At 38.6% G+C, this 12,504-nt stretch overlaps 1 protein-coding gene across 5 annotated transcripts in view; it reads left to right on the top strand.

Moving 5' to 3' along the window:
• HELZ (helicase with zinc finger) overlaps nucleotides 1–12,504 on the top strand; it is a 160,226-nt gene that overhangs the window by 102,933 nt on the left and 44,789 nt on the right. For all 5 annotated transcript variants that reach the window (XM_047759040.1, XM_047759041.1, XM_047759043.1 and 2 more), the window contains 4 exons: nucleotides 193–397; nucleotides 7,442–7,493; nucleotides 8,531–8,721; nucleotides 10,640–10,847. In XM_047759040.1, coding sequence (XP_047614996.1) covers nucleotides 193–397; nucleotides 7,442–7,493; nucleotides 8,531–8,721; nucleotides 10,640–10,847 — 656 coding nt within the window. The remainder of the gene's footprint in view (nucleotides 1–192; nucleotides 398–7,441; nucleotides 7,494–8,530; nucleotides 8,722–10,639; nucleotides 10,848–12,504) is intronic.

Raw genomic sequence — 12,504 nt, 5'->3', positions numbered from 1 at the left:
GACTGTAGTTTCAGAACCAAACTTCCAAAGTCTTGTGATCTGGTGGGAAGATTATACTGAATCATAGATAAATATTGGGCCTAAGGATTTGGCAGTGGGGGCAGAATTCTAAATTATCTTTCGTTGTTTATATTCATTTCTTTGATCTTGTCCACTGAAATTATAAACTGATCTTCTAAATCTTTTCTGTAGGAAATTTTGGGAGCGGTTTATTGCCCTGTGTCATGAAAATAATAGCCTACACGGAATCACTTTTGAACAGATCAAAGCTCAGCTCGAGGCTTTGGAATTAAAGAAGACATATGTGTTGAATCCACTGGCACCTGAATTTATCCCCCGGGCCCTAAGAGTGCAGCATACAGGAAATGCCACCAAATTGCAGCAGTCACCCCCCAAGGTAAAACCTTCTAGTGAAATTAAAGAGGTTAAAGGGAGATAAGAGCACAGAGGTGCCCGAAGTTTATGGGGCTGCAAGTTACTTTATGTTATTAGAATTGAGGGTTACATTTGAAAGCAAGCAGTTTCTGCAAGGAACTGGTCCAGTTTGGACATGTGAGAGTGTAGTGTGGCATTTAGCCATGCTTAATGTCATAATCATCCAAGTTTTCAAGTACCTGATTGTGTCTGGTGTCCTTTGTATAATATACCTCTGGTCCTCTTCACGGAGAGACTTCTCTTAGCAAGATGGGAATAAAACAAAGCAGTTTAAAAGATGGGCGCATGTATTGAAACATGTTCTTATAGCATAATTTTTATAAGGAATAATATTATAATAACTTTGTATAAAGAAAATGGTTCTAATCTTTTGTTGATGACCAATTCATTTCACTCACTGACAAGTGGGAAAGTTTGGCTGACTTCTTAAAAGATGACTTTAATTGATTTTGACCAGTATTTGTTGTGTAAGAAGTAGTCCAGTCTTTGAAACTGCATGTAGGGGAATCAAGGCCGTTTCTACTTTTGAACTATAGTTATTTTGGGCAGAGACAGCTGGTTTATTTGCTAGATTGCCTGAAAAAAAAAAAATGCTTGCACTTACCGTCTAGAAAAGAAAGTTATGTATTTAGTGTTTGTTCTGGTTTGGGGTATATTTATAGACATCAGCATGATATTAAACTTACTGACATGAAATAAGAGAGTATGCCAGTTTGGGCTTCATTTTAAAAATGTAAAACTTAATATGTATGCAATAATTAATGGTTTAATATCTTGAAATTCTTTTAAGTAGGTATTAAACTGAGACAAGACCTGCTTTCTGTGTTAATTTTCTGTTGTCTGAGTTTAGTGAAAATGAACATGATGTGCAATAATGCACTCGTTATTTGGGATTACAAGGAGGTTAAGCATTTTGCATAAGTGAATCCTCTAGGTTTCTAAGGCTACAGTATTAATATTATTAATAATCAACTTGTTTATCAAAGAGTTAAGTTACTTCTATATATAGAACAGCTGTGAGGGTAGGTGCCAGAGAAGCAAATTAGCCCCCATCCTCTTGGGGCAGATGTGGAGGGTCAGAGGAAGTAGGTGGATTCGAGGCCGTTCCCACCATGGAGCCCACCGAGTGCTTGTAGATAGCGGGAGGTCAGAGAGATATCTCAAAAACTAGAATATAGGAGTTCCCATTGTGGTGCAGTGGAAAGGAATCCAACTAGGAACCATGAGGTTGCGGGTTCAATGCCTGGCCTCGCGCAGTGGGTTAAAGATCCGGCGTTGCCGTGAGCTGTGGTGTAGGTCTCAGACTTGGCTCAGATCTGGCGTTGCTGTGACTGTGGCATAGGCCAGTGGCTACAGCTCCAATTAGACCCCTAGCCTAGGAACCTCCATATGCCGCAGGTGCGGCCCAATAAAGGATAAAAGACAAACAACAACAACAACAACAACAAAAACAAGCTAGAATATAAGCTCCCTTAGGGCAGAGATTGTTGCCTGTACTATATACTGCTCTAGCCTCTGTGTCTAGAACAACATCTGGCTCATCATAGGTGCTAGGAAGTATTTTTAGATGAATGAATGAAGCTGAATAAAGAGCTCATACAAAAAGCAAGAGGCGAGAGAGAGCAGGCTTTCCGGGGAACAGCAAGTAGCTGCAAGTAGGTGAAGGATAGGGAACCCAGGAAGAAAATTCTAAATCTTATTGTTTTTATTTAAAATGTTGCAATCATTATACCTTTTGCACTTTCTTAAATACAAAGGAGTAACTACAATAAACTCTTTTTACTTAACTGAGCTATGTGAGCATCCATTAATATACAGGTGCTGCTAGATTCAAGCCATGATACCAGTTGTGTACTGACCCTAGGCAAGAACTTGCAGTTTGCTTTTTGTTTTCATTTTAAATATGAAGAAAATATGTGTTGAATCCACTTGCTTTTCCAAAACCATAAGCTCCCCGAAAACAAAAATCCTATTCTTTATACTTTTTATGGCCCCTAGTGCCCAATCCCACTCTTTGCACGTATGGGATGCTCAGTAACGTATCTGATAGGCGAATAATAGTTATGATGCATCCCGCAGAGTGTAGTGTGGCTTTATTCTTTCAGTAGGAGGATTGTGTAAAGTCCACTGTTATCGCCCCAATTTTTTCTTTTTAACTTTTTACAAAAATTTCTTCACTGATTCAGTAGATATCATCAGCTATTTCCCTGTCACTAAGTTGTTCACTAATTATTTATATACATGATTATTTAAAGTTATTTATATCACGTATAATAATAATAATTTAAAATAACTAAGATATGGTGAACCAAAGGTTATTTTTGTCTTCATCTCTCCCTTTGCTCCCCAGTACTTAATTTTACTTGCCGTAAATTATTTTGAGGATTGAATTTGTACTGGAGTCTTTTTTTAAATCTAACTTTCTATTCTAGAAAATTTCAACTATACACATAAATAGAAGTGTATAATGAATTTCCTTTCATCCAGCTTCATTCATTATCAATTTATTCTTAATCTTGTTTCATCTACAGCCCACTTCTCCCATTCCACCATCATCACATATATACACACTGGAGAATTTTGAAACAAATCCCAAATATTTTATGTCATGCTAGAGGCTTCTGACGAAAGGGATTCACTTCATTGTGAGAAAACAATGCTATTTCTGAAAATGTGATACTAAGCCATACACTTTTTAACTTTTAACACAATTCTATGCCTAAGAAATAATAAAAATTAGTATTTTTAATGTTAGACTAAGATGTCAAATCCCAGTAAGATTTTCATGTAGATAAGGTAATCAGAAGGCTGGATGGTGGTTAAACATGCTCCAGGACCTGCTTTCTCAGGACTGTATTTGGCAACAAAGCATACTCGTAGCTGTTTGTCAATCAAATAACTCTTCTCCTCACGAAGATGCCAGTTCTGTAAGAAGGTTAGCAAAGGTACAAAATCTTAGGGGACCCAGGACTGGGTTGTCCTAGCTAATAACCCTTCAGTGCGTCACCCTCGCCAGGCATCCCTTTACAGGAAAGTGTTTCTTGGTGCCTACAGAAGTGGAATGTAGAAAAACCACTTGCCTGTCTTCGTTCTGCTTACTCCTAGGGCACCTGCTTGGGAGTAGCATTTGGAAGCTTTGCTAAAGTGGAACAGATTCATTTGCACACACTATAGAAACTATTCAAAAGATAGATAATATTCAGAAATGGATCCCTGAAAAGACCATAGCATTATTTTATAGATTTTAGTTTGTGAGTTTTTTTCACTCTCTATCTCTAGCTGTTTTTGTTGTCTCACTGTCCAGACATTAGAGAACATGTCAGTCTTATGTAGCTTAGCCTCAGTGCCCAGATGGGGGTGGACATAGGGTGGGGCCCTCATAAACATTTATTGAATGAATAAGTGGAAAACAGTGAAAGTGAGTGGATGAAAAAATAAATATTTGAATGAACAAATGTCGAGTAAAAAGATGGCCCTCAAAAAATAGGTAGTATGGAGTTCCCGTTGTGGCGCAGTGGTTAATGAATCCGACTAGGAACCATGAGGTTGCGGATTCGGTCCCTGCCCTTGCTCAGTGGGTTAAGGATCCAGCGTTGCCGTGAGCTGTGGTGTAGGTTGCAGACGCGGCTCAGATCCTGCGATGCTGTGGCTCTGGCGTAGGCTGGCGGCTACAGCTCCGGTTCGACCCCTAGCCTGGGAACCTCCATATGCCGTGGGAGCAGCCCAAAAAATAGCAAAAAAAGACCAAAAAAAAAAAAGGTAGTATGAACTACATTTGCCTATAAGCATTCTACCAAAGTTAAACTTTATTAGCAAAACTTTCGAACTGTCATTATGAAATGATTTTTATATATAGTTAGCTCTAGCTTTCTGCTGTATTGTTTTGTTTATATGCTACCAGAACTGTATATTGTGTATAGGCCAAGGATGCTTCCTGCTCTTCAGTTGCATGCTAAATCAAAATATGCTAGAGGAGTTTTTCCTGTATTGAACTGTACAGAGTGCTGAATTATGCTTGCAGATAAGCCATTATATTTTTACATGATAGGCCCCAAGTTACTTTTTTCCCTTGCATTCATTCAACAATATTTATTGAGCCAGGCAATGTTCTAGTCTCAGAGAATCAATAGTGACTTAAACAGATAAAGTTCTAGATATTTAGAGCCTTTTTTTTTGCTTTTTAGGGCCACACTCGGCATGTGGAGGTTCCTGGGCTAGGGGTCAAATCACAGCAATGCCAGGTTTGAGCTGCTTCTGCGACCTACACCATAGCTCATGGCAATGTGGGATCCTTGACCCACTGAGCGAGGCCAGGGATGGAACCTGCAACCTCATGGTTCCTAGTCAGATTCGTTTCCACTGTGCCATGATGGGAACTCCTAGATCCCTTTATACCTTGTATGCCTCATCTGTGTCAACAGAGTCATCACAACAACACTGTGATGTGTTGGATCAACTTGGATCTTTCCAAGTTGTGTTTTCACTTAGTTTATCACACAGCACCCAGAGTGCCGGTGTATATTGTCTGGTGTGCTTCCAGCTTTACGGTGTGAGATTACTCTAGACTCCCGTTTCTCTTTGCATTGGTTTCCTTTTGCTGCTGTTAGTACAAATATAGTAGCTTGAAAACCTATCTATTTATTATCTCACATTTCTTTGGGGCAGATGTTGTTTTGGTTGGTTTCTTGGCTCCAGGTCTCCCAGTGCCAAGGTCCAGGTGCTGGTTGACTGGGCTCTTACTGGAGGCTCTAGGAAGGATCTGCTTCTAAGGTCATGGAGGTTGTTGGCAGAATCCAGTTCCTTCTGGTCGTAGGGACTCTGGTCCCTGTTTCCCTGCTGGCTGCCAGCTAGGAGACATTCTTAGCTTCTGGAGGCTTCTCTCCAGTTCTCCTGTGTGGTCCCTGTACCTCAGGGTATGCTCTGTCAGCAGCGCATTGATCCTCATCTCCCTCGGAGTCTCTGACTCCCCTCTGTCACATCTCTTCCCTCCTTTTCTGCCCAACTGGTTTGACTCCAACTGGAGAAATTTCTCTGCTCTCAGGGCTCAGATTGAATTGGGTCCACCCACATAATCTAGGATCATTGTATTGTATTAAGTCTTTAATTATATCTGCAGAGTCCCTTTTGCCACGTAACATGGCATATTCGCAGATTCTAGGGATTAGGGCATGTACATCTTTGGGGGCTGTTCTGCCTACCACACTTTGACTCGTTTGCTGTGTTTTCCTTACATGCTACACAATTGCCCTGGTTGATGGTCCTTAGAGGCGAAGAAACCTAAATGGTTGGAAGTTCCTCTTGTGGCGTGGTGGAAATAAATCTGACTAGGATCCATGAAGATGCTGGTACGATCCCTGGCCTCACTCAGGGGTCAGGGATTCAGGGTTGCCATGAGCTGTGGTACAGGTCACAGAAACGGCTCAGGTCTAGTGTTGCTGGGCTGTGGTGTAGGCCAGCAGTTATAGCTCTGATTTGACCCCCAGCCTGGGAACTTCCATATGCCACAGGTGCGGCCCTAAAAAGCAAAAGGAAAAAAACAAAAACAAACCAAAAAACCCCCACGTAAATGGTTTATTGGCCTCTTGGAACTCTTATCTCTGTGTTGCTGGCTTTCCTTTCTTCTGTCACTGTATGTTTTCGTGGCTGTTCTTGTTGTCGCTGCTAGTTGCTTATGCTTCTGATCTTCCCACCTACTGCTGCCATCACTGCCACCTGCTCTTTTCTCCTTTTTGCCTTTTCTCCTTTCTTCTGCTTGCTTCTCTTTTCACTTCTCTATTCTTCAGAAGTATCTTTTTTATAGCCAGTGATAATCACTGTGAACATTTTCTTCTGGTTAAAGGACCAACTATGCTTTTTTGACTATTTTTTCTGACTTTTTAAGAATTAGAGCTTAGTGCTCTTGCCTCCCCATACCTAACCAACCCATCGTAAGGCTTCAGATGTTCAGTGCTGATCTGAATATTTAGAGTTGTTGAGAGTTACATATAGAGAAGTAAATGAGGCATCACTGTACCTTTGCTTTGGTCAAGAATGAATTTTTCTTCCTGCTATAGACATTATTCCCCCCACTTTAGTTTTTAGATGTAATGTATAAAAAACTTATGTGGTCTAAGGGTAACTTGTGTCATGTGCTACTTGTGTTGTATAATGGCTTTGTGTGTTATATTTAGCCAATGGAAAGAGAAAAAAAAATTTTTAAAGGCCAGAACCATTGTCTCTTCAAATATCATTTGAAGTCATCATTTTTAATGGTAGAGTAGCATGTCATGAAACTGCCATTGCATATTTAATAAATCTTCTAATAATGAACATTGTTAGCATTTTATGACATGCATAAACAAGGCTGTGATGAACACCTGTAGCCAAATCTACTATTATTTCATTTGGATAAATTCCTGGAAGTGCAGTTACTGGATTAAAGCGTATGTATGTACATTTTTTATTCTTTTGACATATATTGCTATGTTGCTTTCTTTAAAAATTTGTACCTTCTCTTAAGCAGATTATGACACTATTTTCCTCCTCTTTCAGTAAATTTTTACACTTTAAGATAACACAGATCACACTCAAAATATCATAGATACCAAAGTATATTTATAACACTTATTCAAATCTTCTAAAGCTTCTCATCCTCAAGAATAGAAGACTGATATTTTTCCCTTGAAAACAGCTTTTACATTTCATTATTTAATTCATATAAAATTTATGGAGAAGCTGAAAAGGGCTAGAATTTAGGTTTCTGTCATATTGATGCAGATTTATTTTTATAAGGAAAGAAAAAATAATTTTAGGTATCTTTAATTTAAAATTGGGAAAACCTGAGGCCTAGTGCCATGACTTAATGTTTAAAAGAAAGGTGGCTCAAAGCTGTCAAATGGTTATTAATTACAGACTCACAGTCTTTAAATTTTAATTGTTGCTATATACATCATTTATTTTTCATAGGATTAGGAAAATGGTTACTGTTCTTTAATGTAAGATGTGTTCAAATTTTTTTTCTGTAAAGGGGAAAAGCCTCCACCATACCCAGAATGATCATTTCCAGAATGATGGAATTGGTAAGTAGAAAAATGAGCCCTATGAAAATTTGCTTTATGATGGAAGAAATTTATCCCAAATTTCATCTTTAGAAAGAGGAGGAGAGGGAGAGGGACACACACACACACACACACACACACACACACACACGCACACACACACACTTTGGAACTTGTGTAACTCTTTTATTCAACACATCTGTTGTTGTGAATGCTCAAATGTCATTTCTGAAAAGGAGTGCTTTTATAGATACCAAGGTACCTATATGTGAGTTTTGAGAATAAACATTTAAGTCTTCTATGTAACAAGTTTTTATATCGCGCAAATATTGGATCATACAAAATTCAAGATAAAATTTATTTAAATCATTGAAAAATGTCCCAGAATTATGCTGTTAAACAATAATTGCTTAACCATTTTGTATGTGGCTGTGTTACAATTACAGGTCAGAACTTTATTCTGAAGAATTGTGTATGCTTTCTGATCTTAGGAGAATGTTCACTGTGTATGCATGGTTTTCTCTCTTGAAGGACACGTCACCAGCTCCTTGGAAGACATTTAAAATTATGCTAATTTATAAAAGGAATACTTTGTATATAATCAAGCAAATTTTAGGGAATGTGGTGAAATAGTTACTTTTTTTTTTTTTTTGGTCTTTTTGTCTTTTTAAGACTGCACCTGGGACATATGGAAGTTCCCAGGTCCAATGGGAGCTGTAGCTGCTGGCCTATGCCACAGCAATTAGAGATCCAAGCCGCATCTGCGACCTACACCACAGCTCACAGCAGCGCTGGATCCTTAACCCACTGAGTGAGGCCAGGGGTCAGACCCATGTCCTCTTGGATGCTAGTCGGGTTCGCTAACCACTGAGCCACTACGGAAGCTCCATGGTTATGTTTTTAATATGCTTTACTCTTCCACACTGGTAATTCTTTGATTATAAGATACTCTGTGGCAAATCTGGGAAATATATTTTGTTGTTGGATAATATTAATTATTTTTGTCTAGGTAATTATGTACAGCGATTGAGTGTACCTTTCTCTATTTATTCTTTCAGTTCAGCCCAATCCTTCTGTACTTATTGGCAATCCTATTAGAGCATATACTCCTCCACCCCCCCTTGGACCTCACCCAAATTTGGGGAAATCTCCAAGCCCTGTTCAAAGAATAGATCCTCACACTGGGACAAGTATTCTTTACGTACCTGCTGTCTATGGAGGGAATGTAGTTATGTCGGTGCCTTTACCTGTAAGTAGACATTTGAGATACTCTCTCTTGAATAAGTTAAAATAGCCTTCACCAAAATAGTGACTGTCCCAAATGGTATGCTACCAATCTCTCACTCTCTCTTTTTAACTTTTCAGTGCCTCTAAGCTTCCTTCAAAGTGCTCTTATCTTTAACCCTCAAATTTGAAATGACTACAGAAATGTGAATCGTTGCTTACAATTAGTTACTAGATTGTCAGTGGCTATGAAGGAATCTGTAAATTGGATGTTTTGATTGAGAAGTGTTTTATTGTTTTAAAATATTTTTACTGGGGAAAATTGGGCTAAAATTTAACAGAGCCAGTCAACTGGACTCTTATTTTGTAAAGTGGTATTTTTATTTCATCTTCTGCTTTTTCTTTCTTATATAAATCACTAACTCTTCCTAAGAAATACAGTTCTTCGGAGGAGGCAGAGAGGCTTGAATTAGTCCAGCTCCTTTGGATCTAAATTTATCTGAGAAATCCCATGCCTTATGAAATACTGCTGGTACTGAAAAACATTATTAAATCCTTTTTAAGTCTGTAGATTTTTAGAGGACTTCCTTCTTGCATAAAGTTAATTTTTACTTCCTTGAAGAGTTGAATATTTTGGTAATTTAAAAAATTTGCTGATACAGTGATATTTCCAAATTCAGGAATTTTAGCCTAGAAAATATTTCTTTCCTTTCAGACAAGTATTATAACATCAGGTAGAGGCGATCATTACCAAGGATTTTTGACGCCCTTGTCCACAATCCCAAAGTGCAAAAGTGTCTCAGCTGCAAACCATATTGCTCATGATAGTTCACAATCATGGCAGCCAGTGAGAATGACCGTCAGTAGGAAATATGTAATTCATGCCCACTCCCCATAGACTTTCCATTTTAGCTGAGTTATTTCTTCCCAGACAGCCTGGCAACATTATACATCATCTTCTTTTAATAGTAAGTCCCTTAGGATTTATATTTCATTTTACTAGGCCAAAGAGCCTTTTCTTATATAAGATTTCTAAGAGTCTACACTTAACAGTTATAATAAAATAATAGAGGCAGTAAATCAGATGTCATTGTGTTTATTCCTTTTATGTTAACATGCAGAGATTATGTATTTAGACACACCTAAAGCAATTTTCTCTTTCTGTGGTTTAAGGGAAGAGTTGAATTAATCAAAAGCATTAATTGAATTAATGGCCTGTTTGAATTTTGCCTGCAGTAAATGAACATTAAATGATCATATAAAATTGGAATACCTATTTTTTTTGGAGGGGGGCGTGCAGTGCTTGAGGCCTGTGCAAGTTCTTGCATCAGGGATTGAATCTGAGCCCCAGCTGTGATCTGCACCACAGCTGCAGCAATGCTGGATCCATAACCCACTTTATCAGGCCAGGGATCAAACCCATGCCTCAGCAGTGACCCAAGCTGCTGCAGAGACAGCACCAGATCCTTAACCCACTGTGCCATAGTGGGAACTCTAGAATACCTATTTTTTGAGATGAGACTTCTTAGAATTTTTGAAAAAAAAACTTTCCCTGTTCTCTTTATTCAGCTATGTAGTTACACTTTTCATGGTAATCTGTGACATAATTTACATTCATATTGAGGAAAATGATTCAAGACTCTAAAACGATTTGATGCCGCAAGGAATAATTATCAATTTTAGGTCCTTGACTTCTTCCTAACCTGAAAAATGGTCAGTTTTCCCTTACACAGTAAAGACTCAAGCAGCCTTTTTTTTTCCTTCCGGTTAGCACATAGCAGTGATTCTATCAGTCGCTTCTAGTAGCATTGACTTTGTGGTTGTTCATTTTGATAAGGTTAACATCTCTGTGTGTATTTCTTCTTTCCTAATTAATAGCACTATAGCAATTTGTCTTCCAAAATGAACTTAATGCAATTATTTTATTTGTAATAATAACCCAGGTACCATGGACAGGATACCAGGGTAGGTTTGCAGTTGATCCTCGAATCCTTACACACCAGGCAGCGATGGCCTACAACATGAACCTCTTACAGACACATGGCCGGGGCTCTCCCATACCTTACGGCCTTGGGCATCATCCGCCTGTCAGCATAGGGCAGCCACAAAACCAGCATCAGGAGAAGGATCAACATGAGCAAAGTCGGAATGGTGAGCTGCTCTGCTGTTCTCATGTTCCTAAATTGATGATGTGTATCAGCATATCAAGTTCCCTTAACAGTATGATTGGTTTCTTTAAAAAGTTATTGAAATATAGTTGATTTATAATGTTGTGTTAATTTCTGCTCTACCACAGAGCGACTCAGTTATATATATACATTCTTTCTCATCTTCTTTTCCATTATGCTTTATCATGGGATATTGAGTATCGTTTCCTGTGCTATACAGTAGGACCTTATTGTTTATCTATCCGATATATAATAGTTTGCATTTGCTAACCCCAGACTCCTAATCTTTTCCTCCCCTACTCCTCCTCCCCTTTGGCAACCACAGGTCTATTCTCTAAATCTGTGAGTGTGTTTCTGTTTTATACATATGTTGATTTGTTTCATATTTTATATTCCACATATAAGTGATAAATGGTATTTGTCTATCTCTTTCTGACTTGCTTTGCTTAACTATGATAATCTCTGGGTCCATCTATCTTGCTACAAATGGCATCATTTCATTCTTTTTTAATATTCCGTATGTCGCAAGTGCAGCTATTGGGGGAAAAATATATATACACACACCACATGTTTTATCTATTCATCTGTTGATGGACATTCAGATTGTTTCCATGTCTTGGCTATTGTGAATAGTGCTGCTGTGAATGTGGAGTTCACGTATCTTTTCAAATTAGAGTTTTGTCTGGCTGTGTGCCCAGGAATGGGATTGCTAGATCATATGGCAACTCTGTGTTTAGTTTTTTGAGGAGGAATCTGATGTGAAAACTATGGATCTTTTCTCCAGAAGATATAGATATATATATATACACAGATACAAAATTTGCATGCGACCTACCACTTATGATACCAATTTCCTGAAAAAATGTTAATATTTTAATTTTTTAAATGCTAGTCATTTAAATTGAGACAGAAAACCCTCTCCCACTAAACATTTTTTTGATCCAAAATATTTTATGGCATACTGAATATTAATGCTACCATGGCAATAATTGATTTAAAATAGTTATTTCTTATGCAAATTGCAGTCTCTTGTCTACTAGAATTTTTTTTTTTTTTTTTTTTTGGCATGCGGAACTTCCCAGGCTAGGGATTGAACCCATGCCAGAGCAGTGATCTGAGCCACAGCAGATCACAGATGATGACGCCAGATCGTTAAATGCTAGACCACCAGGGAACTCTTCTAATAGAATTATGAATAAGGAAAAATTACCCTCTCTCTTTTGTTGTGGCCACATCTGCAGCATATGGAAGTTCCCAGGTCAAGAACTGAATCCAAGCTACAGTTGTGAGCTACATCACAGCTGCAGCCACACTGGATCCTTAACTCACTGCACCAGGCTGGGGATTGAACCTGCGCCTCTGCAGCAACTTGAGCTGCTGCAGTGGCTTCTTAATTTACTGTACCACTTTGGGAACTCCTCTCTCTCTTTCTCTCTCTGTATTTGTATATATGTATGTGTATATATATATTTTCCCCCTAACAGCTGCACTTGTGACATGTGGACGTTCCCAGGCCAAGGATTGAATCCCATACATAGCTGTAGCAATGCCAGATCATTTAACTCACTGTGCCAGCCAGGGATTGAACCCACGCCTCATTAGTGACCCAAGCCGCTGCAGTAAGATTCTTAACCTACTGC

The sequence above is a fragment of the Phacochoerus africanus genome, chromosome 14 (genome assembly GCF_016906955.1).
Source record: "Phacochoerus africanus isolate WHEZ1 chromosome 14, ROS_Pafr_v1, whole genome shotgun sequence".
NCBI classification, from domain to species: Eukaryota; Metazoa; Chordata; class Mammalia; order Artiodactyla; family Suidae; genus Phacochoerus; species Phacochoerus africanus.
Note: the sequence above shows the minus strand (reverse complement) of the source record. Positions and strands in the feature narration are given on the sequence as shown.